Below are 26465 nucleotides of genomic sequence, written 5' to 3'. Positions count from 1 at the left end.
CTCTCAAACATTTTTTTTCAGCATTAGTTCTTTATTTTTAAAGGGGTGGTTGATTATGATTTGACTTTTCTAACTTTAGTTAGTGTGTAATGTTGCTGTTTGAGCATAAACAACATCTGCACAGTTACAACGCTCAAAGTTCAGAGCAAAGGGAGATATTTGCTTTTACAGAAATCGCTTTTTAAGGACTACAACAAACGGCTGGTAGAGACTACACCACATTCCTCTCGGGTTAGTGACATCACCAACCCTAAAATTTACATAAACCCCGCCCCCTAAACACGATTTATAGATTATCAAGACAGAATATGCTAATCAATGACTAGAAGATAACTACACATCAGCTACATAAATTCATCAACTAACCATTCAGAAATGTCCTGTTGCTTCTACATGTTGTCACTTCTTCTTGAGTCTCTCCATCATTGTCTGAATCCGGTTTGAACATAAAAGGCTAAAAGTTTTAGACATTTTCAGTGCATGTGTGTGTGAGTGCAAGCTGTTGAAGCTCCGCCCCCTGTGCCGGGAGCAGCAGCTCATTTGCATTTAAAGCAACAGACAAAACGGTGCGTTTTTGCTCACCCTCAAAAATGGACAATTTTAACATGCTATATAAAATATCTGTTGGGTATTTTGAGCTAAAACTTCACACACACACTCTGGGGACATCACAGACTTATTTTACATCTTGTGAAAAGGGCATTACCACCCCTTTAAAGAAGAAACATGAAAAGTTAAACATGATGTTGTCACTAAAACGGGTTTAGTGTGTTTTTTTTTGTGTGTTTTTTTTTTTACAGTAAGCACGCTCTGCCCAAGATTGTGAATGAGATATTGAGTGATTCCAGGAAGCATGGAAGTTTTCTTGGTTTAAAATCAGATAGAAGTTTCTTCTTCTTCAACAGATATAACTGTTAAATACACACAAAATATTTTACTTAAGCTAGGTTTGTTCATCTTTCACTGTATTGGTTTCTCAACAAAGGTATGCTAAAGGACAGATTCAAATGAATTGATTTGTATTGTCACAATACCTCTAGATAGCAAGCAAAAGACAGCTGTCTCAATTGGCCAATTAAATATGGGGAGCCTAATGTTGATTATTATTTCTAATAAATCACTCAGGTGTTTTTCCACTCATTTTGCAGCATTTGTAAATCAGCACGACTGTCACTATCAGATATGGACAAGCTGCCAGTGCAGAACTGAGTATGTGGAGGACAGAGATCTGAGAGTCTGAATGAGACCCTGAAAAAGAGACACACAAACACTTTATCATGCACTATATCTGAACGAGGGCATATGAAGAAATAAATCAGCTCACAGTTTCATTGACTCTCACCTCTGACTGAGATCCAGCTCTTGGGAGACTCTCCTCTCTCCGGGTGTTTGCAGGAGTAGAAACCCTCATGTGACTTTGAGACAGTAGGGATGATCATCTCTGTAGTTTTCCTCTGGATGAGTGATCCATCTTTATAGAAATCAGCTCTGAGTTTTGGTGGGTTTATATATGGATAAAAACAGCGTAGAGTCAGATTATCTCCTTCAGTCACAGGATGAACAGGACTCTCCAGAATCACACCAACTACAGAAACACAGGAGACATGCAATGTTTGCAAATAGTCAGAAGAGCTGATTGCGTTGGGAAGCTTTCACTGTTTTGCTGACAGCACTCACCTGTATTTCCAAACGGTTGCATTGTCTTCTAAAGTTAAGCACTTGGGTGTTATGTTTGATAGCAATCTTTCTTTTGATAATCCCATTGTCAGTGTTAACAGTCTTTTTTTCACCTAGAAATGTTGCCAAACTATGACATATACTGTCTAATGGTGAAAAACGAAATAATTCGTTCATGATCTCAATACTAGATTATGATAATGCTTTGTTGGATAGATGTCACGCAGGCTCTAGGAGCTCCCTTACTAAATCCTACACTGTAAAGAGGTTGCTGTAAATTTTACAGTAACTTACTGGCAGCTGGATGCCAGTAAGTTACTGTAAAATGTTTTACAGTATTATTACTGTATTTTCACTTACAGTATACTGTACCATTTACTGTAATTGCATTTACAGTATTATTACCGTATTTTCATTTACAGTATTAGTATTGAGGGTTTTTTTTTTTTTTCATTTAAATTCTTTTTTTAATTTATGTTTACCCCACCCCCCAAAAAATCTAAATAACTCACAAACATTTGTCCTTATAATATTCTTTTTAATCGTTGAACATTTTGTTTTAGAAGTACAAATTACAAATCTTGACCTTTAGGAGCCACTAGCTGAAAAAAAAAAAAGGCAACATCTCCAAAGTCCATAGAATTAATCTCCTGGTGACCATTTGTATCTGTAGCATGGCAAAAACGTACACACACTGAAAAGCAAAACAGGCCTTAAAACAATAAAATACAGTCAAAGTCAGTGTTGTGTTGTTACATTTCAGTAATTTTGCCAGTCAAAGTTGACAAGCTCTCTGATGAGAAACACTGAGGGTTTCAGGCTGATGCTTTTCTTTGGACCTTTCCAGATTTCCATCTGATCTGTGCCTTTGGTGTTTGGTGCCATCAGGGTTGACTCTCAGAATGAACCTGCAAACACAAGCAGGGAAAAATATATAATTTTTTCAGACCGGTGTTGGCAGAATTTTCCCTAACCCTCAAACTTGATGCTGCATGTACTTTGGCGTTAATAAAAGCACTACATCTGATTCTGAATCCACCTACAGTAGTGGTGGGGGAAAAATCGATTCTGTTCAGTGTCGCGATATTTTGCGCACGCAATTATATTGATACAGTAGCGCAAAGTATTCCAATAAAGGTTATAAGGCTGTGACGGTGGCAGTTTTTTTTACCACTGCGGTGGTAATGGACCAACTACCTGCAGTGGTTGGGGGGTTATTATGAAAATTGAAATACATTTTTTTAGTTTATTCGAGCAAAAAAGTCTTTATTTGAGCAATTCCGTCAAAGAAGCAACACAAAGCCTGTAAAGCATTCAAATACATATCAGTAAATATTAGAAACTTACATAATAGAAAAGATAAATCTATAAAAAAAAAACTTTCGTTTAATACTTCCACACAAAGACACGTGATTTCACATGAAGCCATACCGCTCTGTGCTTTGAGAGGGATGACACAAGGAGGAAAGAGACCATCGATCTATTTTCTGATATCTTCATGTTTTCTACTTGTTGTAAAAGGTATGAAAAGTGAATTTAATCTTCCACAAGGGCAAGACATTTAAGCTATGTTTGAAATTGCGCTGCCAAAGAGAGCGAAACTAAAAATCAAATAAACTTGACGCGCCGTACATGTCTAATAACAAGCAAAAACTGTGTTGAAATGAATCTGACGTGCAAGTAAAAATGTAGGCTATCTGTCCTACAACGTTTTTCTACTTTACCACAGTAAAGAATGTGAATGTAATAGGCCTAAATAAAAGCGAACCAAGGAAGAAACGTTTATAATCCCCTTCGAAAATCGAGACATAAGTGAAGATTTTGGGAAAAAAACAAGGTATTACATGCAGGGATGAGTCACAATTTTTGGATATTCGATTAGTTTATTTAATTATAGAATTATAGTATATCGAATAGGTTGTGTAACTATTCTCTAAAATAAAATCTCCATGTTTTTGGTGCTAATGCGGTGGTGACGCATTCATATAATTACGTTCTGTAATAAGGTCCTGTGTCCTGAATGTTCAAGGACAAAGTTTTTGCACTAGCCTCCAGTAAATGTGTAGAAGATGTTCACAGATTTAATGTGACATTTGAAGTGAGTTAAGCAGTCTTATTTTTTGTAATGTCTTTGAATAATATGGGGGACATGAATCGCAATATATCGCAGAATCGAATTGCAATACTTGCTGTATCGCAATGTTAGGAAGCGCAATAATATTGAATTGTGGCCCAAATATCGCAATACTATCGAATCATCAAATTTTTGCCAATTTCCACCCCTAACCTACAGGGATGGTATTACCCCATAATACATTACATTAAAATCATTAAAGCTTCATTCTTTTTCAATACATTCCTGTAGCTTAGATTTCCAGGGAATGGATAATTTAAATTAAACTTAATACAATGTAAGTTGCTTTGGATAAAAGTGACTTCCAAATGCATGTATGTAAATGTAATGTAATGTAAAAAATATATATATATATATATATATATATATATATTTTGGTTTACCTGATTCTGCATTCAACAAAATAGACAGCTAATGCTGAAGAGTCGTCTGTTAGCAGTTGTAACTGGATGATGATTCTGCCCTTCATTGTCAGCATCCATGTTTTTGCTTTGAGAACAGACTCTCCTGAAACAGACAAAGTCACAGCAGCCTTTTAGTGTTATAGTTTACAGAAAAAAACTAAAATACAATAACAGAACTTATTACTAACAGCAATAACATGTGGGGTGAAGATGAGGTAAGATATAATGTTGTATGGTGTATATAGTTTTTAATCAATTAAACAACATAAAAAATATTAGTAAGCAAAACTTTGCTATATTGATAATGGTATATTGCTAACCCTTTCCTCCTCCTTCTCCTCTTCCAACGTCAACCCGTTCTGTGTATTAGTGGAGAGCGTCAGCAGTGATGTACAGTCCGGAGGGAATGGCCGCTGCAAATTCAAAATAAAGAACAGAAAAGAACATGTTTGCCTGCTTAACTAATGCATACTTCAGCTAATTTAGTTGATGTCATCTTACTCACCTGTAGATGTTATCACCATTACGAAGGCAATCACAAAAAAGACTCCAAAATACACCTCCGACATTTCAGATGACATAATTCAGACCACAAACTTGAAAATAAAACAAAAGATGAAATTAACAATGGTGTTGGATAAAGGGTTAGTTTACTCAAAATTGTAAATTCTGTCACCATTTACTCACCCTCAACTTGTTCATAACTTCCATTAAATTATTTAATGTGCTGTATACAAAAGAAGATATTTTGGTAACACTTTAGAATACTGTATCTTACTTACTGCATAACTAATAAGGAATTATTGAGGAACTAATAGATAATTATTTATTAACACTTAAGTCACTACTGTTAACTATTAAGGAAGATGTGTTAACTAATTAGTATGTAATAGAATTGTATGATTGTGTTAAGTTTCAGTTAGTTAATCAATAACTAATGAATTATGTCATAACTCTTGAAGAACTATTATTAATTATCTATTAATTAATGTGCAAGAAAAATAACTAAGAAGTAACTACTAATGAACAGTCATACACAGTGGTTTACTCCAGTAAAATGATAAACTATTGGCCTATTCATTTTCAAAATTACCTAAAAGTACAAAGGTAATTACTTGAAAAGTAAAAAGCACTGATCAATGTTTTTTATTTTATTTTCTAGCCAGTTTTAGTCATTATTCAGCACTAATAAGAAAGATAAGTGCAGACATTTACTAGGCTATATATTGATCTGCAAATAAGCAAACTTTTTATTTAATTAGCAAAATGTATCATAATGTATGATAACTTATCTATTTTACAAAGGTTTAGATAATACCGTTAATAATGTGTTTTTTACAGTAAGTTTGATTTGAGTCAGAAGTATGTGGTAATTCTGTATTAATTACTAATGAGTTCCCTATATTCTCACTTTAGAATACTGTTCCAGGTTCCAAGTAATTCCTGAAGAATTATCTAATAATTATTTGTTAATTACCAATTAATTTCCTTATATGTTCACTTTAGAATACTGTTTCAGGTTATAAGTAGCCTAATTCCTGGATAATTATTTGATAATTATTTATTAATTACTAATGAGTTCCCTATATTCTCACTTTAGAATACTGTTCCAGGTTCTAAGTAATTCCAGCAGAATTATTTGATAATTATTTATGAATTACTAATAAGTTCCCTATATTTTCTGTTTCCCTCAGTCGTTGCCTCAAACATGAATTTACTCAATGGCATTCTATGCTGAGGAAAACAGACACACACAGTACTGTATATAAAATATAAAAACTAATCTGAGGTTAGTTTTGTATGACTGTTCATTAGTAGTTACTTCTTAGTTATTTTTCTTGAACCTTAATTAGTAGATAATTAGTAGTAGTTCTTCAAGAGTTATGACAGAATTCATTATTTATTGATTAACTAACTGTTACTTAACACAATCATAAAAAGATATTACATACTGATTAGTTAACACATCTTCCTTAGTAGTTAACAGTAGTGAAGAAGTAGTTAATGAATAATTACCTATTAGTTCTTCAATAATTACTTATTAGTTATGCAGTAAGTAAGATACAGTATTCTAAAGTGTTACCGATATTTTAAAGAACATGAGCAACCAAACAGTTACTGGTCCCCATTGACATCCAAAGTATTTTTTCTATTATAGAAGTCCATGCGGACCAGCCACTATTTACCAACATTATTCAAAATATCTTATTTTATGTTCAGACGAAAGAACTTCATGCAGGTTTAGAACACGTTGTGGGCGAGTAAATGATGACATACATAATTTTCTGTTTAAGGTGTAACGTTACTACGTTATCCCTTTAACTTAGTTTTACTCAGTATTTACGTTGTACATCTGCCAAAAAGTTGTGAAAGAGGAGACAGAACATACCAAAGGTATTATGCTTCTCTGTTTAATAAGTTTACTTCGGCTAATTTAGGTGAAGTTGACCATAACGTTACATACCAGTTGATGTTATCACAATGAAAAGGCTCCAACACACTCCATCGTTGCAGATGGCATTATCCAGACCACAAACCTGAAAATAAATCATATAGGCCTACGTGAAAATATTGTTTAAAACCCACACTTTAACAAGGGTTTCGTCTATCTCACTTTACCTCAGTATTTCACGTTGAGTTCGCTGTTAGCTCGGTTAACGTTACCGACGACTCCGCCCGCCTGATGAGCTAACTTGCGTTAAAGAGGCAGAGGAACACACAACCATTATTTTTTTATAGTTTTAACTAAAGAATATTTCGGCTAATATAGGTGAACTTAACTTACTCACCAGTTAATATTATCACCGTGACAGCGACCCGGCCGACAGTCAGGAAAAAAGACAGTAATAAAGGAACCAAAAAACCATTCTGACGACAGTCAGGAAAAAAAGGCACTAAAACCATTCAGACGAAAACAAAACGATACATCATGTTAGTTTGCTGTTAACATAAGTAAAAACATTTGAAAATGTTTGTTTTACATAAAATAGAAATTATATACTAACCTTTTTGGTGAGTTACATGATCTTTTGTCCGTGCATTAACTGCCACTTCACCCCTCAAAAAACACTTGAAAAGAAATCCCTCTTGCCATTGGTCAGTTTTTCGCGGGCAAGTTCACTACTGTAAATTGATTTACAGTAGTGAAGAATTACAGTAGTGACCCTATATTTTCCCATAATCCTTTGCTGTTTACAGTAACATACTGTATACATATTTTACAGTATCTTACTGTACATATTACAGTAAAATACTGTTCAAATTACAGAAATCCGTTACAGTGTAGAAATATGATCACATCAGCACCATTTTAACATCTCTAAATTTGATTTAGACTAAAATTGAATTTTTCGATACCAATTTTATGAAATCTAAAAAACTTTGGTTTATTTTTTCAGTTTGTTGATATTTTACAGACTCAAAGACTCATATAGACCACTCACTGGGGGTGGAGTATATGCTTTGCGCTCAAGTGCACGCATAAAGCTTGCCACAAAGCACTGGCAAAAGTAGCCTTGAATGTGTCAGGAAAAAATAGCAAGGAGACATTTTAACTGTTTAATAATAATAATAATGTTTATTAATAAAGTAGTGAGTGGTGGCTGCAAAGATGAAGTTGACGTTGCTGACTCGTCATCTCCACAGTATAGTGAACGTGTGCATGCCTATAGAGAGAAATGCACCTTTCATTTGGATTACATAATCAGAGAGTATTTGTTTTCGATACAGATTGGTTCATTTTTTCAACTCTTTTATGAGGTGAGTGATTTTCAAGAATCAAGATGGCGCCAGGATGTTTGCCGGCTTGCCACAGTCTGTCCTTGTCTCTTTTATTTGTAACGTTTCTTGTTTGTTTTATCACGCGCTCTGTTTGCTCCCCTCTGGTATATGATCGCATGACGCTATAATATTCGATCGGCTGTGTCCGATTGTTTATTTCGCGATCCCAGAGATGATTGGCATCTGCACTCGCATTATGTGCCAGTCGCATTGAGGAAAATGTGTTACCTGCCGGGATGTCTGTGCATGTGGAGGAAACGGCGAAGGAAGCGTGGGAAGCGTGCTGGAGTCCTTGTGAGATCGAAGAAGATCAGGAAGTTTCCAGTCATCGGACCAGCTTCTTCGATGGCGGAGGCCGTGGTCGTGAACCTGAGATGTTCATACATTGTGCCTGTCTTTCCGTCTTCGGCGTTGATGCCTCGGTCTTCACGGATGGTTCACGTAAGGCGACAGTCTGCAGATCGAGGAGTTAATCATCGGAATCTTCGCTCTTTACGTGACGGGAGTCCGGTAACATTCTATGATTCCTCTCTGCAATCCTCCTCCGATACCACTCCCACTCCGGTAACAATGGCGTTGATTAACGCGAGATCTCTGGCAAATAAGACCTTTATTTTAAACGATCTTTTTCTTTCTTATGAAATTGATTTTTTATTTATTACTGAGACTTGGCTTAATGCTGGTGAAATGTCTTCTCTCTCTGAACTTTCTCCTCCTGGTTGTAGTTTTTTTAGTACCCCGAGGTCTGTTGGTCGTGGCGGGGGTCTTGCAGTCGTTTTTAAAGACAAATTTAAGTGTAGACTTTCACCTTCTGCGTCTTTTTGCACTTTTGAATCTCAGTTAATTACGCTGAATTCTTTTAAATCTGTGTTATGTGTTTTGATTTATAGACCCCCAAACTTTCATGGGGATTTTATTCAGGAGTTTTCTGAATTTTTATCTGGTATTGTCCCTTCTTTTGACAATATTCTAATTTTGGGGGATTTTAATATCCATGTGTGCTGCCCTTCAAAGCCCCTGGTCAAAGAATGTTTAAATTTATTAGAGTCATTTGATTTTTTACAATGCGTTTCGGGTCCAACTCATGAACGTGGTCATACGCTTGACCTTGCATTATCTCGGGGTTTCTCTGTTGATAGCATAAAGATTGTTGATACTGTTTTTTCTGACCATAAGACTGTTATCTTAAATCCTAACTTTCCTTGTGGTGTGCCGGATAATATTGTTTCTGCCTCGGTTTCATCTCGCATACTCAATCCATGCACAGCTAGTAGTTTTTCAGCTGTTTTTAATGTCTCTCCTTTTTTTTCATTGATCGAGTCACACTCTCTCTGTATGGGTTTAGAAGAGTTGGTCGATCAGTTTAACTCTTCTTGTTTAGAGATTTTAGATGTTGTGGCTCCTGTCAAAGTCAGGGGGAAAAAAGTTTTTTTCAGCATTAGTTCTTTATTTTTAAAGGGGTGGTTGATTATGATTTGACTTGTCTAACTTTAGTTAGTGTGTAATGTTGCTGTTTGAGCATAAACAACATCTGCACAGTTACAACGCTCAAAGTTCAAAGCAAAGGGAGAGATTTACTTTTAAAGAAATCGCTTTAAGGACTACAACAAACGGCTGGTAGAGACTACACCACATTCCTCCCGGGTTAGTGACATCACCACCCTAGAATTTACATAAACCCCGCCCCCGGAACATGATTTATAGATGATAAAGACAGAATATGCTAATCAATGACTAGAAGATAACTACACATCAGCTACATAAATTCATCACTTGGGACATGGCACACAAATTTGAGTGTGCTACTAGAGAACAAAGTTTGTGCAGTGAATGGCATCAGTTATATTAAGGAGGCCAAGACTGACTGCCTCACGTTTCAGGGAGATCTGTCAGGTAAGAGAGTGTACTGAAGACAGTCTGGCTGTCCGGATACTGCAGGGAACCCGTCAGACTGCAGCTATGAAGAGGGGGCTTGAAATGGAGGCAGATGCCATCTGGGAGTACTGCCAGATGAAGAGGGTCAACCACTACCCTTGTGGATTTGTAATCCACCCTGATGCCCCTTGGTTGGGGGCATCTCCCGATGGGGTAATTTTTGATCCTTCAGAGCAGTGTAATTTTGGTTTGATTGAAATTAAATGTCCGAATGTCAAAAGCTATGTTGACTGCCCATATCTCAAAATGAATTCAGGCAAACTGGAGCTCAAAAGATCACATGCTTACTACTCGCAAGTACAAGGGCAGATGCTAATAACAGGAATGAATTGGTGTGACTTTGTTGTCTCAGCTGAGGAAGACGTACTAATTCAACGAATTTACAGAGACCGTGACATGTTAGATGTCATCAAAGAAAAGGTAGACAGGTTTTATTTCAATGTATACATGCAGAAATGCATGTAATGTGTGCAAATCCAATCACCATGCACAATGTAATGAAATGTAATGTGTGATGTAATGTAAATGCTTATTTTGAAATTGTATAAATTTATAATGCAACATTGAATTCGGTGACTTGATTTTAACAAAACCTATAAACCACTGGAGGGGCTGCTATGCCAATACTTAGTTGACAATTTTCCACTGTGGTGGGTTCACTGAATGAGAAAGATACTCAGCACACATTCATGTGGTTATAACAATGCATTTATTCACAATCTTCTGGTTCATTTCCCATTTCTGGTCTATCTACACACACTTAAATTAGACCGATAACTAATTAACTAAACAAACAAAAGGTTTAAATGCTAGCCACAATGTGATGGGGAAAAAACTGCATGCAGCACACCTGCTGAGTAATTAGCTCAGTAGTACACTGCATGTATACATATATATATATGTATGTATGTATATATATGTATGTATGTATATATATGTGTATGTATATATATATGTGTATGTATATATATGTGTATGTATATATATATGTGTATGTATATATATGTGTATATGTATATATGTCTATATATGTGTATACATATACACATATACATATACACACATATACAGTGCTATGCATAAGTTGTTTTTTTATTTCTCTTTTTAGTCAACTTTAGCATGGGTGTCTAAACTTATGCATATCACTGTATATATACATACATATATATATATACATACATACATATATGCACATATATATATACATATACATATATATATATATACAGTAATGTGAATTTAACATCCTATTGAAGTATTAATATCTGTTTTGTACTATTGTAATACACTGATAACCAACAATCACAGCAGTGATGAGAGTCACATGATCAATCAAAGCTCATCACAAACAGCCCTTCCACAAGAACTATAATACTAATATAATAGAAGCTGCACAGTGTCATTCACACAAGCATTAAACACCATCATGGTAACACACATGAAATTTAAAAAATGCAATAAACATTCATTTAACAACATTAAATGTAACATAAAACCCTAATGTACATAACTGATTAGAACAAACTAAGAAAACTATGAAGAAACATAGTTATTTTAACAAAAATAGATCAAATGTGAAGTGTCACACAGGGAATTGTGGGAATGTCAATTTACGTTTTTTCACTGTAAATTATACAATGAGTTGTTCTTTTTCACTTTCAAAAACTGTAAATTTTACATTAAATTAGATCTATCACAGTTATTTACCGTATATAGTACAGAACCAATTAACAGTTTTTCACTGTAGCATTTTTACAGTCTTTTACCGTTAAAATCACGATAATTTTTTACAGTGCAGCACATGTGAAACTGTGTGAGTAACCTCTGATATTCTCTACAGAATCTGGTACAGAATCACCGAGAACAGATGATGATCCTAAACCTAATGGCACTGAACAACATAGTAAGTAAATCAGGAGACATTGAGAGATTTGCATAATCTTTAAACAGTGAGATAAAAAAAAAAAAAAAAAAAAAAATTGAAACACTGTTTTCTCTTCCCACTTTCCAGATATGAGGTTTTGGACTGTGTCTGTTGGACTGCCGGTGCTTCTGGCGTTCTGCTGGCTCTGATTATATTTGCCGTCATCAAGAAACACAAATGTTTGATCAGGAAAACAGAACATAATTCCTCCCAAGCGGATCATGACCAAAGGATCCTACTGGAAAATACTGTACAGTAGTCCAGAACATTTCACTGCCTATCTGTCATATTCACTTTCATCTGTCTACAATATGTATTTCATTTACAACATCTGGATTGCACTCCTGTTTGTTCACTGTTAAAGTGACTTATAAAGATCAGCTGTAAACTGAAAGATGACCAAGTCTAATGCATGTTTTGTTTCTATTGAATCCATCAATATATATATATATATATATATATATATATATATATATATATAAAAATCTTAATGCATTCACAGTATTAACAGTGAGCAAGCATGCCATCAAATTATTTGTAATATTATGATGAAATATTAAGAGAATGTTTAAATGTTTACGTTTGCTGCATTTACAACTCAACCGTGTCTCTGTGAAGTTTCTCATCATTAAATGTGGCGTTACATGTTCATTTAACTCGGTTTATGACGTCAAAACCCAGAAAACTAATTCGCCAGTGCTTCCCTACAGTATTTATTATCATTATTTATTTACAGATTTTTACTGGTATTGTTATTTTGTATTGTATTGTGTGATTTGTCAATTAATAAAAATGTTTTTCAATTTATGAGGTAATTGGTGAGCTGGTGTACTTAAAAACTGCAATGCCATCCATAATATCAAGTTATTATGCAGTAAGTTGTTAAAGGTGCAATGCGCAACATTTCATGTTAAAAATACCCATTTTTCTAACCCATAGATGCTTAAACAATTGCCTGATGGGCTGAATGAGCCCTTCTCTGATCACTGCGATTGCCTCTATAATCCTGTACAGTAAAATAAATAAGAGGGATTCGGGACGGAATGAGCGTGCACAACTCTGGTTGCAGTTTCGCTTGTCGCCAGAGGGGGCATAGTTCTGCAACAACTCAGAGACTTGCGCAATGCACCTTTAAAAAAAGAAAAGAAAAAAACTCAATGTGGGCTCATGTCTTATGCCTTCATGTTCCTGCAAAAGTGTGTTTATGAATGTATAGTTTCCACAGTTACACAGAGTTACTGCATAGCTGCCATTAGTGCAACATACAAACCTAATCAAGTATTTTAAGAAAATAGATTTATAATAAAGAAAACTTGGTTACACTTTATTTTAAGGTGTCAAAATAAAACTCACAGTATTAAAGTTAATTTATGAATTCATATGCAAATTATTAAATAATTTACTAAATCATGTCAGTCACTGAACATCATGCTGTATTTTTTTCGACAGCTCAATCTGCTTCGAAAACATAACCAGTAGAAGAAAATATTGAGCAATCATACTATAAATAATGCCCAAATATTATTTTATTTTTTCTTGAATCGCTCATCTTTGTGGGAAACTTTTGGTTAGAGACGGGAGAAACTGTGAACGAAACTCTTCCACAAACTGTGTAAATGCAGCGAAACTCAGTCAAAACATGCAGAAAACACCTTTACTAACCAATTACACATGTTTTATTGAAAGTAAAATCAATACATTTAACAAATCATATAATACTATTAAATATCACGTTTCTGTATAATATGTGTTATTTTATTAAATTGTACAAAGAGCTTGTTTAACTGGACCAATATTATTAACTCAAAAGCTTTGTTTTTATTATACAAATGTGTCATTTATTAAAATAAAACTTGACATTTGAAACTGCTGTTTCTGGTCTATAGGTGCTGTTGACAAGAGTACTTGATGTATTAGATGCATGATAGATTTTAGATATATATATTTTTGCATTCCTCATGGATGACAAAAAGGAACTGGTTTCATCTCCGCCCCCTAGTGGAGACAATCCCCAGATTAAGGATTCAGGAAGTCACACGATGACCTTCAGGAAAGTTACTTTCAGTTTTTTTCTATTATCCAGTCGGTCTTTTATTTGTATCCTCGGTCTCACCACTCGCTAAATGCAGTCATTTATGAAGTTTTGAAGCCCGATCAAAAGACTCATGCTGAAGGTTTACCATGTAAGTGTTCATATTTTTTAAATATATATACAGTCGGTGTGTTTTTGTGTTATTAAACCTTGTGTTTCTGTCTGTGGAAAACTAATCCTGCTAATGATGCTAAGATAATAAATCGACATGTTTATGATGAACGTACTGAGATTATCACCAAATCACATTCCCGTCTCTGTCTTCTCTTATAAAATAACCTTTATCATAGGAAAATCTACATATCGTTCCAAACAAAAGTATTGTGTAGCGTAAAACATGTTTCGCCAACAGGCTGTCGATTACTTGTTTGTAATGAGAAAGTGTTTCCTCACAAAAGTGGTTATACAGGGAATATCGCGACAGATGTAGCCTACTCGTTTACGACATTACCGTAGCAGTTCATATGAATTTCATAGAAGGCAGTGTCGAGACAGATAATATCTAAGGACGAAGATTTTCTGAATAAGGAACTGGCGAAAAGTATGGGGTGAGATTTCGGTCACAATTCTGCGCGCGCAAGATCACATTTTGAGCGTGCAAAAGGGCATTTCGCACGCGCGTGAACTGAGTTTTGCGGAGAAATGTTCGTCTCGCAGATAAGAAAATATTGCGAGCGAACGAAAATCAATTTTGCATTTAAAATAAGTATTTGGATGTGCGCGGACGTTCTCTTTCGCGTGTGCAAGTTTCACTTTCTTGCTCCTTTCATACCAGCCGTGAGCGCTCTCTAAGCGCAGACGGCTCGCTTGCTCAACACAACCCAGCGTTACAATATGCCATAATTCCAGCCAATCAGAGATGAGACTGCTAAATTCTGATTGGCTGGCTTGAAAACCAATCACAAGACTCCCTGCATCACCGACTGCGGAAGAGAACTAGTGCAGTTGAATAAAGTTGGCAGTAAATTCACAGATTCGATTGTTGTATAACTATCAGGACAGCAGTGATGGGTGAACAAAATTTGGCAACAATACAGTGAATTACAGTGAAGTTATTAAATTTTTTCATAAAAATCATTAAAAAAAAATCACAAATGTACAATTGTATACAACTTAAAATATATTTTCCCCAAAATAAGTGTTGTTGTATAACCATCAGGACAGCAGTGATGTGTGAACTGAATTTAGCAACAATATAGTGAATTACAGTAAAGTTATTGAATATGTTTAATAAAAATCATAAAAATTATACATTTACAATTGTATATACAATTTAAAATATATATTTTCCCAAAATAAGTGTTGTAGTATAACCTTCAGGACAGCAGTGATGTGTGAACTGAATTTGGCAACAATATAGTGAATTACAGTAAAGTTATTGAATATTTGTCATAAAAATCATCAAATTTATACATTTACAATTGTATAAAATTTTAAATATATATTTTCCCAAAATAAGTGTTGTAGTATAACCTTCAGGACAGCAGTGATGTGTGAACTAAATTAGGCAACAATACAGTGAATTACAGTGAAGTTATTGAATATTTTTCATAAAAATCATAAAACTTCTACATTTACAATAGTAGGCTATATACAATTTAAAATCTATATTTTTCCCAAAATAAGCGTTGTTGTATAACCATCAGGACAGCAGTGATATGTGAACTGAATTTGATGACACTATAGTGGGTGACAGTGAAGTTATTGACTGTTTTCGTAGTAACGCTTTTCGGGTTTTGCACTTTTCAATAGGTCCCTTCGGATGTTGTTATTTGTGCAGTAACAACGTTTACCTCACGAGTTATTGACCCGGGAAGTTAGAATCTGTGAATTTACTGCCAACTTTATTCAACTGCACTGGTTCTCTTCCGCAGTCGAGATGCAGGGAGTCTTGTGATTGGTTTTCAAGCCAGCCAATCAGAATTTAGCAGTCTCATTTCTGATTGGCTGGAATTATGGCATATTGTAACGCTGGGTTGTGTTGAGCAAGCGACTTGAAGCGAGCCGTCTGCGCTTACGGCGCTGATCCACTTGTCCGTGCGACACTTCTGTCGCGCCGCGCTCCACTATATTCCGCTATATTCCTATGGGTGACGTCAAGCGACTTTGTCGCGCCCGCAAAGCATTCCGGGAAGGCGGCGCTTCATTATGCTGCGCGTCAAAAAGCTGGCCGATGCCCATCTTTATGCAAATGAATTCCGTCAGACGCGACGCGTCTATCCAATAGAAGTAGAGCATATGGAGACGGAGGGAAGTCTCTCGCAGGTCCTCTGTTCTGATACGCTACATTTCCCGCTGGGTCAAAACCACGCCCATAGCGGTAAACCCCCATCAACGTACCAATGTGGGGAGGCGTCGCGACACCACGCGACAGTCGTGTCGGACAAGTGGATCAGCGCCGTCAGAGAGCGCTCACGGCTGGTATGAAAGGAGCAAGAAAGTGAAACTTGCACACGCGAAAGAGAACGTCCGCGCACATCCAAATACTTATTTTAAATGCAAAATTTATTTTCGTTCGCTCGCAATATTTTCTTATCTGCGAGACGAACATTTCTCCGCAAAACTCAGTTCACGCGCGTGCGAAATGCCCTTTTGCACGCTCAAAATATGATCTTGCACGCGCAGAATTCTGACCGAAATCTCACCCCATAGAAAAGGAGCTGAAGTCAGCCTCGTCTCGTAAACAGCATTACCATAGCATTTCATATTAATATTGAGTGATATTGTATATTGTCTAAAGAAAGTAAAAAAATACCGATTAAATGCATCGACTAAATGTATAATTTAATTATAAATATTGTGTTATATTGTATGTTGTTTAATTACTCAAACATGAAGTGTTGTGTCAACTGCTGTGTGCCTATGATGAAAATTTACAGTAAAAAATAAATATCATTTTAATGAATTAAAAATGTTTTAAATTACAATTAAGCTTTTAGTGTAATCTTAAATGTAGTTTTTTGCGCCCTGCAGTGACTAGTACTTTGCAGCTAATGGAGTTATTTGTGCTTTTCCCCACAGTAAAGCTCAGTCCACAAACAATGCAGTCCAACTGTACCTTTACTAGCGATATACCACCAAATATAGATAATTTATTCACAAGACCAACACGCTAATAATCCACAAGAAATGTAAACTGTAGCTGAATGTCATTAAACTCTGCGGGCACTGACGTCACTGCCGTCACACGATCACACGGCTGAGGAGCGTCACGTGATCCAATTTAGCCGTTACGCTTTCTCCAATGGTTAGAGATTTAGACCCTCTCATCCAATATTATCCGTCTGCAGTCCCGGAGGCCGCATTTTCAGGACCCTAGTTTTTTGTGACAGCGCCACCTACCGAGTCGGAGAACCGCAGTCCCAGGAACGCATTTCCAGGACCCTAGTTTTGGAGGACCGAAAAAAGTGCCACCAAGGCAGTATTTCCACCCAGTTTTAACTACATTAGATTTTTTTTTTTTTTTTTAAGTTTTATTACACCCAAATACTACTTTCTTTATTGCAATTAAACCTGGTTCCTAGGAATGTTGAGAAATTATTGGGTCTAAGTAGCATAATATAATAACTCAAGTAAAATAAACAAGGAATCATGTTATAGTCTTTTAAGTCACTAGATCGACCACATTTTCAAGTACAGAGGGAACACAAGGATGACTCTGGGGGTAGATTTAAGATTGTGTATATTTTACAAAATAATATATAACAACTGAACTTGAACACACACAAAAACAAATTTGTTCATGACATGATCCACATAGACAGAACTTCATGGACAGCATCATCACTGACTCCTAAGAGAGAGAAAGAGAAGTGAATTAAATAAGGGACATTTTGTTGAACATGTTCTACTCTCTAATTTTAAATTTCATATTTAAAAGATCTTAGTTAACAAGGAGTGCACACACTGTAAAGTTTCAGTATTCGGTACTGATACCAGTGAAAATCCACGGTTCTCGGTATCAATTTTGCAGTTCGTACCGCTTTCTCCTTCCCACAAACGCTTGCTCTCCCGTGGAGTCTGTCGTTGCTATGCAACCATGAACAGAGGCGCGCTTGGAAAAATGAGCGCGCCACGTCACTTCTATATTGTGCTAACAATTCATTTTACAGCATTAGCATACAGCATGCAGCCGCTAGAGTTCTTACTAGATCAAGAAAATATGATCATATAACACCAATTTTATCATCACTGCATTGGTTACCTATAAAGTCCCGTATTAATTACAAGGTATTGCTACTGACTTATAAAGCCCTAAACGGCTTAGCTCCAGTCTATTTAACGGATCTTCTATCGCCCTATAATCCATCGCGCTCTTTAAGATCACTAAATTCGAGGCTTTTGGTCATAGATATCCAGATCCACCAAAGGAGGGAGAGCATTTTCACATTTAGCTCCTAAACTCTGGAATAGCCTTCCTGATAGTGTTCGTTACTCAGACTCGCTCTCCCAGTTTAAAACTAGATTAAAGACGCATCTCTTCAGCCAGGCATTCATATAATATTTTTAATCTTACAGTTAATTCCGGTCTCTAGTTCATAGACGCCAGAGGAGAACTGGCCCCCGACTGAGCCTGGGTTCAGTCTATTTTTTTTTCTCCATTAGGTCACCTGATGGAGTTTTTCGGTTCCTTGCCACTGTTGCCTTTGGCTTGCTCAGTTGGGGATACTTAATTTAATTAATCAATCAACAATACTATTGATCAGCATTACCAAACGTGGACGTTTTACACTAGAAACAAACATTGATGTATTATTTTAATTTAATACTGTGAAGCTGCTTTGATACAATCTGTATTGTGAAAAGCGCTATATAAATAAACTTGACTTGACATTAGAGGCTAATATATGATGGCTATGCATTCAAGACTATTTAGCAAATCACCATCACGTTGGCTACGTTAACTTTCCAATGAAATGCATCACAATTGTTTTTAAATTTAAACAAATAAAAATGTATTCGCATTTGATACTCACACTCTGATTGTCATCCATCTTCGCTGGTCCTCTAATTCGGTAGGTGGCGTTGTCACTAAAAACCAGGTCCTAGAAATGTGGTCCTGAAAATGCAGCCTCCGGTTTTCCTCTCATCTCCATAATATGAATGTGTTTGTGGTTATGATTATTAGCCTGAATCTGTGACATAAACCAGCTCTTCTGTTTTCTCATCAGGTTCAGATGCTTGAATCTTCTACTGCTGCTGTTTTGCTTTATCATATTTAGTGGTCAGTATCATATTTCTTGATAAATTGTTGCCTAACAATGTTTGATTTTCAGGTCCAGGTATCCTTCATTCTTTATAGTTGTTTCTCCCCCAAGGTTGTTTTCCCGAGGCTACATGAAGATACATCTTAGCCATAACTAACATATTGTTTAGATTTGTCTATCATGCTTAATCATATTACACCCTTGAATGGAGACTCTCTGTCTCGGTCATACATTCAGTCACATTAACTTTTGTCCGGTCATATACAATGACATACACATACATATATTAATAAGAATATGTATCGACACCACATTAATCTAATTACCATCATATTTCTAAGATTCTATGAATATAATTAAGTGCAAACATAATAGAACATTAAATTTCTTCCACATCATCAACATTTATAAATGTTCAAATGTGGCACAGCTAATATTGTTGGCTCCTTATTACCTACAATTATATATATATACAGTCATGGTCAAAATTGATGGCACCCCTGGTAAATATGATCAAAAATGGCTTATCCTTTTGATCTTTCCTTAAAACAATTCGCAAAAATCTAACCTTTCATTTAAGTAAAATAATTGAAATTGGGGGGGTAAATCACATTATGAAATAAATGTTTTTCTCCAAAACACGTCGGCCATAATTGTTGGCACCCCTAGAATTTTTTATGAGAAAAATATCTCTGAAGTATATTCCCATTAATATTTACATTTTTAAGCACACCAGGGTGACTAGGAACATGAAATTGTCCAGCTATGACTTCCTGTTTCACAGGAGTTTAAATATGAGGAAACACAAAGGCCAAATTCCCTTAATCATCCGTCACAATGAGTAAAACCACAGAATATAGTTCTGATGTGCAGCAAAAGATTGTTGAACTTCACAAAATATAAAGTGGCTGTAAGACAATATCTAAAGAATTGAAAATCCCCATTTTGACCATCAGGGCAATAATTAAGAAGTTATAATCAACTAAAGATGTTACGAATCTGCCAGGAAGAGGACGTGTGTCTATATTGTCTTAAAGGGTTAGTTCACCCAAAAATGAAAATTCTGTCAGTAATTACTCACCCTCATGTTGTTCCAACCATGTAAGTCTTTCGTTCATCTTCGGAACACAAATTAAGATATTTTTGATGAAATCTGACAGAATTTTGACTCCTCCATAGGCTTCCAGTGTGACCGAAACTCACCGGCCCAGAATAGTTATTAAAACATCGTTAAAATAGTCCAAGTAACTACAGTGGCACTACATTAAGTTTATCATGCGACGACAATACTTTTTGTGTGCAAAAACAAACAAAAATAACGACTTTATTCCACTTTTCATTTCCTTCTCTCAGGGCCTCGTAGTGTTTTTGCGCTGCGCGTCTGTGTTGCACGTCATCACGCATCACACACATGACCGGCGTCGGCCAATAGTGAGCCTACGTGGTGACGTGTAACACAGACGCGCTGCGCAAAAACACTACGCGAACCAACTAGAGGTCCAGAGAGAAGGAAATGAATAGTGGAATAAAGTCGTTATTTTTGTTTGTTTTTGCGCACAAAAAGTATTCTCGTCGCTTGATATACTTAAGATTGAGCCACTGTAGTCACTTGGACTATTTTAACGATCTCTTTAATAACTTTTCTGGGCCAGCAAGTTTCGGTCACATAGAAGCCTATGAGGAGTGAGACATGGCTCAGATTTCATCAAAAATATCTTAATTTGTGTTCCGAAGATGAACGAAGGTCTTACGCGGTTGGAACAACATGAGGGTGAGTAATTACTGACAGAATTTTTATTTTTGGGTGAACTAACCCTTTAATGCACGGCGAGGATGAAAGTTTGAGTGGCCAAAGACTCTTCAAGGATCATAGATTAAGAATTGCAGAGATTAGTTGAGTCTTGGGGGTCAGAAAGCCTAAAAAAATTTTATCAAACAACCCTTACATCCCCACATGTTGTTTGGGAGGGTTTCAAGAAAAATCATCCTCGCTCCTCCACAAATAAACTCCAGCATATTCAGTGGTCAGACACGACTGGACCTTCAAAAGGGACCGGATTCTGTGGTCAGATGAAAAAAAAACAGGGCTTTTTGGCAGCAAACCCAGCAGATGTGTTTGGTGCAAACAGGGATGAAGAGTCCCCCATGCCTACGGTTAAATATACTGCTGGATCTTATATGTTGTGGGCATATTTATTTGCTGGAGGTCCTGGACATCTTGTTCAGATACATGGTTTTATGGATTCTAGCAAATATCAACAGATAAAAAATCTAAACCTGACGGCCTTTGCTAGAAATCTTATAATGGGCCGTGGTTGGATCTTCCTTCAGGACAACGATCCAAAACAAACATCAGAATCAACACAAAAATGGGTAACTGAGCACAAAATGAAGCTTCTGCCATGACTGTTCTAGTCCCCTAAACTGAACACTATAGAAAATGAGTGGAGTGAACTGAAGAGGAGAAGCACCAACATGAACTTGGGAATCTGAAGGATCTGGAGAGATTCTGTATGGAGGAATGATCGCTGATCTCAAGTCAGTTATTCTCCAAACTCATCAGGCATTATAGGAGAAAACTCAGAGCTGGTATCTTGGCAAAAGGAGGTTGCAAAAAGTATTTAATAACAGGGTGCCAACAATTATGGCCAGCGTGTTTTGGAGAAAAACATTTATTTTATAATGTGATCCCCCCCCACCCCACACTTTCAATTATTTTACTTCAATGAAAGGTTCGATTTTTGTTAATTTTTTGAAGGAAAGATCAATGCAGATTTATTTTTTACAGCCATATTTTTTTTATCATATTTACCAGGGGTGCCATCAATTTTGACCACCACTGTATATATATATATATTTGACTAAAATAAGAATAGTTAATGATGACATTGATTACAGAGAATAGAGAGAAACAATACATGCATTTTTCAGTATTGATTCTTTGTATTGAATTAATTTTATTCTGTCTGTGTGTAGAATCCCCAGCTGTACCTGTGACGGGGAAAACAGGAGAAAACGTCATCCTGACATGTGAATCTGAGGCCGGAGAGATTTCTCGTATTGTTTTAACCAGACTGTCAAAAAACATCCTTGTTTGTGAGAGTGAAAAATGTAAGAGTGAAAATGACAGAGTGTTTAAAGAAGGATCATGTGACGTCGTCATCAAGGATCTGATCTACAGTGATGCTGGAAAGTACATTCTGAGAGTCCGTTACACTAATGATCAGGCAGAGCCACAAACCCTGGAGTATCATCTTCATATTCATGGTAAACTCAAAAGTGATCAAACCATCATCATGTGCTTCTGGATTTCCTGATAATGTTAACAGTTTAATATCTAAAACTATTGTGTGCAGGGCCTGTGATCAGCAAACACATTAAATGTAACAATTATCCAATATTCAGATTAGATGATTTCAATATTGGCTTTTCAGTGGGTGGTTTATAAATTACTACATTCAGTTCCTTTAATCTTAAATATATGCGTATGGCCTTGACTGATTGACACCATTATAATAATCAATAATGTCTCTGTCTCTCCTCAGATGAGATCTCTGTGCAGAAAGGAGAGGATCTGAAGTTGGATGTTCTGTTGATCAACGCTGATAAACTGGAGAGAAACTCTAGTGAAGGCTGGACAGAGGTGTGGACGAGAGGTCACGGGGTCAACAGTGATCGACTGACCGTCAGTGACGAGACTCTGATCATTAATGAGTTTACAGTCACTGACACTGGAGCATACAGAGTTCTGGATTATGAAGGAGAAACCTTGATCACAGTCTCAGTCACAGGTGAGAGAAGATCAGTGGATGAGGAGAGATATTTGAGCTGATTTTTAATCAGGATTTGAACAGTAAACTGATGCTAAACCGTGAGTAACCTTTCAATCTCCTCTACAGAAACTGGCTCAGGATCAAAGGGAAAACGGGATACTGATGATGATCACACACATAATGAACAACGTAGTAAGTAAATTGAGAGATTTACAAACTCTTTAAGCAGTGAGATTATAAAAGAAACAACATTTTAAAAACTGTATTCTCTTCTCTCCTTCCTTCAGCTGTAGAGATCTGGATTATTGTGTCAGTGTGTGGAGCTCTGCTGGTTCTGGCTCTGGTGGGTGTGATTGTGTTTGTCATCAGGAAACACAAACTTCAGAACAGGAACGCTGATCATGAACACTACCAAGAGGTCCAAATGCAAGAAAGAGAATAGTAGTCCAGAACATCTAGTCTGCGTCCGAAAACTGATAACTGTCTTCGGAGGACACATTTCAAGATCTGAAGGCATCAAGACACGTCCAAATGCAATGTTAGTTTGACTTCCTGTCTCCTGAGATCAGTGGCGTCATGCCCATTCAAAGTGTGTGAACTGACTTGTTCCTCCTCCTGGACACGTCTACGGTGCAGAAGTGCGTGTCTTTATAGTCGATTAGCATTGTTTTCCAGAACAACTGTTTTTTTCAATGACATTCCACATTGGTATCGACATTTTAGAAGTTTTATTTTGTATTTTTTGTATGGAAAGCTAACCAGAGATTGGGATTAATCGGGAGAGACTCCATCGCTTACCTCAAAGAGCTAAACCATGTTTTTTGGGGAGATTAGCCTCTACAGTGTATTTCATTTACAACACATTTGGACTGCACTCCTACACAAAGATCAGGGATCTCATTTATAAAACTGTGTGTAGGATTCTCACATCGATCGCCATTCGTTATCAAAATAGACTGTGAACAGCTTGTCTTCTCTCAGTTATTAATTTATTTGCCAAAACCAAGAATAGCAGATGTTGTCTGTTTTGTTGTCCTGATGTTCTCTGTGACAGTTTTACGGGAGATGTAAAACGATAAAAATTAAAGGTTACAAATTCTATTTTTGATTTCCAAGGAATGTATTATATTAATGATAGCGAATTTCCAGTGTTGCATATTATCCAGCATACAGTCAACTAAGCACAACAATAAATATACAGAACAACGCTTAAGTTTCTCGTTGTTCTAATGCAACACGATAGCTAATCTAGCTAATAGAATAATAAAATAATAAATAAATAAAATAGCTAGACTTGGGCTACGTTTAGATGTCTATTAAATTTTCACTGACAGTCCAAAATTAGCCTTGTTTTAGCCTAGACATCTGGGCTGTGTTTGGACGGCTATTAGACATCTTTTAAACACAAAATTGCTTGCTGGGATGGTAAATATAACCGCTTGAAGAAATCAGACAAATCATCTGCTGTCAACCGTGTTTTTATTTAATCTGGCTAATGCTAAAGTGTGCTGAAGATCTGTGGGTCATGATGAATCTAGTGCTGTAGAACTCCAGTTCAGGCTCTAGACGCTTCTCTATCGGCTCAGGACTCGTGTTGGACTCGGTCATTGATCAAATGTTCCAGTTGTTCTTGACGAGTCCAGCAATATGTGCTTTTTTCTGCTTCAAAACAAAACATTTGTGCTGCTGTCCATACCTCAGGAATCTATTTGATTCTCTTTCTGCATTTAGTATTAATGTAAAGCAGCCTAAGAAATCTTTATTGTTTTATTGTTTCTATTTAATCTGTCAACTGATGAATTGAGAATGTGTATCAGTGTCAAACTACTTACGACAAACAGTGTTTGTGTGAGCAATGCATAAATGTATATATTTTTTTTTACAGTTTTCTATGCAAATATATAAGTATATGTTGCTTTTGTGTATTTAACTGGTCGTCTGCACTGTTCTCTGTGAATCTGCACGTATGTGCTGTGAAAGAACAAAATTAAACCACTTTAAGAGACATTTTTGTTGGTGTGTATTTTTGAATGAAAATACATATTTTAATATTTTGCTGTGTTCAGAAAATAATGTTTTTTTTGTAATATAGGCTATATATATATATATATATATATATATATATATATATATATATATATATATATATATATATATATATATATATATATATATATATAAAATGAAATATAAAGAGGATGTTTGAATAGTTTACATCACACGGAGCTGTATGTGGAACTAAACAGCCAGAAGAAGAACAACGCAGTTTAATGTCTTGTTATAAATTATTCATTCGATTCACATGACGTCACTGTAGCTTTGCGCCGCCATCTTTGCGACCGCGGCAGTCTCAGCAATGCCTGCAATATGTTGTGCAGTTGGCTGCAACAACAGCCGAAAGAGGAACCCTGAACTGGTATTTTATTCTATACCAAAAGAAGAGAGAAGAGAGAATCATTTATTTAAAAGACTTTAAGTCTCATGTTGGTTTGTGGTTAATTATGTGGCCAACATTATAGACAGATATCGACAGATAATGTTTTGTCTTCATTTTATTGTTGGATCTGTTTAAATGCACTTTATCATGGTAAGTTAGTAAGATTTGGGGTTGTTTTGAATATAACTGTTTGTCTGTCTGTTAGTACCTACCTAAATCTAATAAATATTTTTCTGAAGTTCATAAAGATATTGTCTTCGTCACATGCGCTTTAGATGTTATTTTGTGTAAGTAACGTTAACGTTAGCTCTGCAGACGATGCATAATCTCAGCCTTGAAATGCATATTAAAGGACTAGTTCTTCCAAAAATGATAATTCTGCCGTCATTTACTCACCTTCATGTGCAAATCCTTAAGGTTACTTTCCGAGGAAGACAAAGGGACATTTTTGAATATGTAGCCTAATGGAGACTCTTCTTGTCGATGTAATGAAAGTGAATGAGTAACGTTAGCCTACTGGGGGCTGTCACGCAAAAAATAATAATAATAAAAGACAAAAAAAAAAAAAACATCACAAAAGTATCATAAAAGTGATCTAATACGACTCGTCCGTTATATTAATATCGTTATTTATTCATATGATAGGTTTATGTGACGAACAAACTGCAATTTAAGTCGTTATATTATAATCACTGAGTTTACCTCTTGATAGCTTTTAATCGCAGCTGAATCATTCAAAGATTCGACTCGAAAGATTCTTTCATTTCGATATTTGTGTGTATTAAACCTTCTCTCTGTAATTGAACATCTCTTCTTTCGGACAGATATGGCAGTCTTTTATGATATTCGGCTGATGTCTCTGGCTGTGCTGATGGACGGATTAAATAGATTCATTCATGCCAGCCGAACAGCTGCAGATTCATAGATTCATACATGACATCGCCTCGACTCTCATGAACGCGCGCCATGAAGCTCTATGACTTAAGTATTTCTATATCATGAAAGGCCAATTGGGGCAAGCCTGGGGCAGAAAATAATGGACTAAAGAAAACTGGGGGTAAAAAATAAGGATCGGAGCCTAAAATAGAAATTTTCTCCAGGT

At 36.1% G+C, this 26465-nt stretch overlaps 1 protein-coding gene and 1 long non-coding RNA gene across 2 annotated transcripts; one reads left to right on the top strand and one right to left on the bottom strand.

Moving 5' to 3' along the window:
* Positions 1–2174: 2174 nt before the first annotated feature.
* Positions 2175–4909, bottom strand: LOC311300367. The gene is made up of 4 exons (XR_014629269.1): positions 4721–4909; positions 4536–4628; positions 4195–4318; positions 2175–2585 (listed from the first exon to the last, which is right to left on the bottom strand). It is a non-coding gene; the product is annotated as an uncharacterized lncRNA (long non-coding RNA).
* Positions 4910–13902: 8993 nt separating this feature from the next.
* Positions 13903–24851, top strand: LOC311300322 (uncharacterized protein). The gene is made up of 6 exons (XM_084424561.1): positions 13903–14037; positions 19118–19170; positions 22130–22420; positions 22699–22944; positions 23053–23118; positions 23214–24851. Coding segments are annotated over exons 1-6 (813 nt in total). The 5' UTR covers positions 13903–14035; the 3' UTR covers positions 23369–24851.
* The last annotated feature ends 1614 nt before the right edge of the window (positions 24852–26465 follow it).

This window comes from Rutilus rutilus (genome assembly GCF_951802725.1).
Source record: "Rutilus rutilus genome assembly, chromosome: 11".
Taxonomy (NCBI): Eukaryota; Metazoa; Chordata; class Actinopteri; order Cypriniformes; family Leuciscidae; genus Rutilus; species Rutilus rutilus.
The sequence above is the reverse complement of the archived record's forward strand: the minus strand, read 5'-3'. Positions and strand labels throughout refer to the sequence as shown.

Bases quoted from the DNA above. Each gene is read 5' to 3' on its own strand.
- LOC311300322 (XM_084424561.1), top strand. The intron at 22,421-22,698 runs GTAAACTCAAAA...GTCTCTCCTCAG, and splicing joins GTATCATCTTCATATTCATG to ATGAGATCTCTGTGCAGAAA. The intron at 22,945-23,052 runs GTGAGAGAAGAT...TCTCCTCTACAG, and splicing joins GATCACAGTCTCAGTCACAG to AAACTGGCTCAGGATCAAAG.